The sequence below is a fragment of the Bemisia tabaci genome, chromosome 5 (assembly GCF_918797505.1).
Source record: "Bemisia tabaci chromosome 5, PGI_BMITA_v3".
Lineage (NCBI taxonomy): Eukaryota > Metazoa > Arthropoda > Insecta > Hemiptera > Aleyrodidae > Bemisia > Bemisia tabaci.
Window position 1 is genome coordinate 6,923,629 of NC_092797.1, and position 3,764 is coordinate 6,927,392.

A 3,764-nucleotide genomic window follows, 5' to 3' on the forward strand; every position below is an offset into this window, starting at 1 on the left:
GCGAACTACGTGGGATCATAATTCGAAATATTGATTCCCGTCCAAAATCAAGGAAAATCGACATGACTATTATGTTAGATACCCATTAAGACTTATGAAACAAATTTAATGAATGAGAATGGATCTTTTGTGACCTATTATTTTGTTTTTATGTTTCAGAGGCAGTCAAGTTCAAAACGCGTATTTCATCGAACCAAGAGAAAAGCTACTTGTGATTTGTGAAGACCCTGAAGCGAGCATTTTCACCCTCCCACGAGCCCTTCAACTGCGTGAAAATCCCGAAAAACTGGGTGACAAGACATCGTATTTTTTTATGTCATAACTAAAGGCGAATAGCATATCAGTTATTTCACATGAAATCAAAATATCAACTTTGATTCCGGCAGATTTTGATAATCGGGCGATCCTACCATCTCATCTATATGAGTTCGCTGATTCAGAGACCAACATTAAAGAAAAAAAGTACCAATTCCGTAGAGTTGTTGCAGAAAAAACTGCATTCAAATCATAAAAATGTCTTTGTAGATCCATCAGCCTTAAGGGTGTGGTGATCAGTTTTATGAATCTGATTGAGCATTAAATGATTACCATGCAAGTTCTCAAATCGGAATTAAACCCTCTCATCATTTGAATATCAAGCAGTGCTTCATCCCTGCTACGAGTTGGGAAAGGGCAAATCCTTTGAGTAAGTATGAGTAGGATAAAAAAAGATTTTTTTTTCTCAATTGCAACTTCCGTAAGTGAACCTGAACCATCCGTAAATGGTGAAGCTCGCAAAAACTAGTTCTTAAGGGTTATGCAAAAACGACAAAATTTCAGAAATTAAAAAAAAAAAAATATGAAAAATGGTAACAAGGAATGTTTAACTTTACAAAGCACCCAAAAATTAAGCATATGATAATAGAAAAACATTTTTGAAAAATTTTAGCGATAATCGCAGTTTATTACCTCAATTTCCGAGGGCGTAGTGTGTTTTGAAGGTTTTAACTTGGGAACGCTGCCTTGATGAAGAGATAACTTTCCCGGAGATGAATCCCTCAAAAAAAGTGCGTCATATACTAAGATAGCCTCTTTATGCGGCGTTACAAAATTGGGGTCCACTTGATGATCAACAGGACCAACTGCATTTGATTCCCGGTCACCTAACCACAGTGGTCTTGAAGCAAGAAAAAAATGCGACAAAAATGTACCCAAAAATGGATTGCAGGGGTGAATCTATGGAACGTGGGGACTCAAATTGCGAAAGATCAAAATCTTGGCTGATCCTAACTTCGAGATATCGCATTTTGAAATTTTCGTAGCACATGCACATTTCATATTGATTTTCAACAGCTTTTTATTTATTTGTCCATTGAGTCGATTTTGATCAGTTCACATTTTTATTTTTCGTTTGATACACGTCGATCGAATACATACTCTATCGATACATGCAGACTACCTATCATACTCTTTTTTTTAATGAACAATTCGCCTTCAGTTGCGTCTGCAGCAATTGTTGTTCCGAATATGTTGTGCGTGCTAATTTTAGCCCATTACATACTTGACCCTTTGAAGGCGTTTTATGTGTGCAAGTAGCGCAATCTGTCGGAGAACGAACGAAATAAAGATTGAGCGATTCATTCAATCTCACTTCCGTTGATCTCCGACAGACTGCGCTACTTGCACACATGAAACGCCTTCAGAAGGTCAAGTATGTAATGGGCTAAAATCAGCACGCACAACATATTAGCAACAACAATTGCTGCAGACGCAACTGAAGGCGAATTGCTTTCGCTCAAAACGCCCTCAGAGAGTCAAGTATGCAATGAGCTGAAATCAGCAAGCTCAACATATGCACAACATCAAGTGCTGTGGACGCAGCAGAAGGCGAATTGTTCATTTAAAAAAAGAGTATGATAGGTAGTCTGCATGTGTCGATGTAGTAATGTATTCGATCGACATGAATCGAACGAAAAATAAAAACGTGAACCAATCAACACCGATTCATTGGAAAAATAAATAAAAAAAAGCTGATCAAAATCAGAGGAAAACTTGCATTTGCTATGAAAATTTCAAATTGAGATACCTCGAAATTAGGATCAGCCAAGATTTTGATTTTTCGCGAATTTGAGTCCACAAGTACCATAGACTCACCCCCTGCAAACTGTTTTACGATACATTTTTGTCGCAATTTTTTTTTTTTTTTTTTTTTTTTTTTTTTTTTTTTTTTTTGCTTCAAGACCACTGTGTAACTTTGACTGAAGTTTGCTGGACATCTGCTGTTGGAGATGATGAGCATGAGAACCTCAGTATTTTTCTTGAAAAGCAGACAAATAAGAGATAGATAGAAAGCAACTGAGAACTTTTCTAGTCATGAGTCCCTACCTTCACAATGTAAAATTTCTTGATGTCAAGGTACACTTTTTTCGAGTTCTACTGGCTAAGTAGCACGGTGCGATGAAAATATTGAAAAAAAAATTAAAATTGTTATACCATGAAATTCCAATATTTTTATATCCTTGGGTCAATGAATGCCGATTTTGAACAATCAACAAATTGAGTTCCATGTGTCAGAAAGATAGGCAATATGCAGTGCAATGAAAATTGCAACTTATTTCAATTTTATTGCAATAAATTTCAATGCGCCGTGTGCCTTATATCAGTAGACAGGCAACATGCATAACTCTCCGATGCAGTAGCAATAAGTTTACCATGTAGTTGCAATATACTGCGATCTGTGCCAGGTACTTAGGTGGTTACATTTTCAGAAACTTTTTTGTTGGATTTTTTAGGCTTTCTTCTGACTCTACACAACAGGATTTTTGAAAGTTCGAAAAACTGAAAATTTCTTGAACCTTAGAAAAAATATATCACCCAAAGAGCCCTCCAGAAGTTCAGACTGAATTTTTTCTTTTTTGAGTAGGAATCAAAGAAAGTCCTATCGTCTGTAGTCCAAGGAAAAAAAGTTTGTGAAAATCCATCCAATTAATCTTGTAAAATGTACCTAACACAGGGTTGAAGGACACTGTTTTGAGAAAATTTCCCTATGGTAAGTTTTGGTCACAAGCAGGAATGGCTTTATCAGGGTGCTGAATTTCATTACTCTGTGTGTCACGAAACTTTGCGCAACTAATAAGGTAATGATCAGATTTTTTTTTTAAAAAAAAACTTAGTCTTGAATTAAAGCTGAGGATTTGTAAAATTCAATTGGACCAAAAACTGAAAAGAAATTTTTTGACCAAGAATGACTCATGACTCTCCTTGAACTCTTTGTTTTTTTCTACGAGGACAACGAACCTCAATTTTTTAAACACCACTCATCAAACATGGTTAAAACATGGTCAAAAAGGGATTTTTCGTTGTTTTTTTTTCCTGTCAATGCTGAAGCAAGACCATTTTACCTGCTAGGTATTCGTGCAATTTTTTTGCTGTTCAATCAATAAGGCTATACTTTTTTCACGTCTTAAGTTAGCTAATGTATTGATCTCTGAAGAATTTGCATACCAGCAACTTCCCCTCCAATCTGCTTTTTCGTTAATCTGTCTCTGTACGTAGAAAAATAGCAGGTAATGATACCTCGGCATTACAGTCAAATTCAGACAAGGAGAGTATCAGGAATCTCAAAGGGGCTAAAATGGTAATCAGCCTTTCGGGTCAACGTGATTGAGACACCAGTTGAAATAAACGATGCAAAAAAAAAAAAAAAATTGGTGACAAATTGAATCAGCTACGCAAAGGCAGTTGAATTCATTTTACATCACACAACAATCAAAACAAAACTGAGC

The 3,764-nt window shown here is 36.0% G+C and overlaps 1 protein-coding gene across 2 annotated transcripts in view; it reads left to right on the forward strand.

Moving 5' to 3' along the window:
• Positions 1-3,615, forward strand: part of TkR99D (Tachykinin-like receptor at 99D) — a 335,482-nt gene extending 331,867 nt beyond the window's left edge. For both annotated transcript variants that reach the window (XM_019048367.2, XM_019048368.2), the window contains one exon: positions 160-3,615. Coding sequence is in view for 1 of the 2 variants with exons in the window: in XM_019048368.2 (XP_018903913.1) it covers positions 160-215 (56 nt within the window). In the remaining variant the exon portion in view is untranslated. The remainder of the gene's footprint in view (positions 1-159) is intronic.
• Positions 3,616-3,764: the final 149 nt, after the last annotated feature.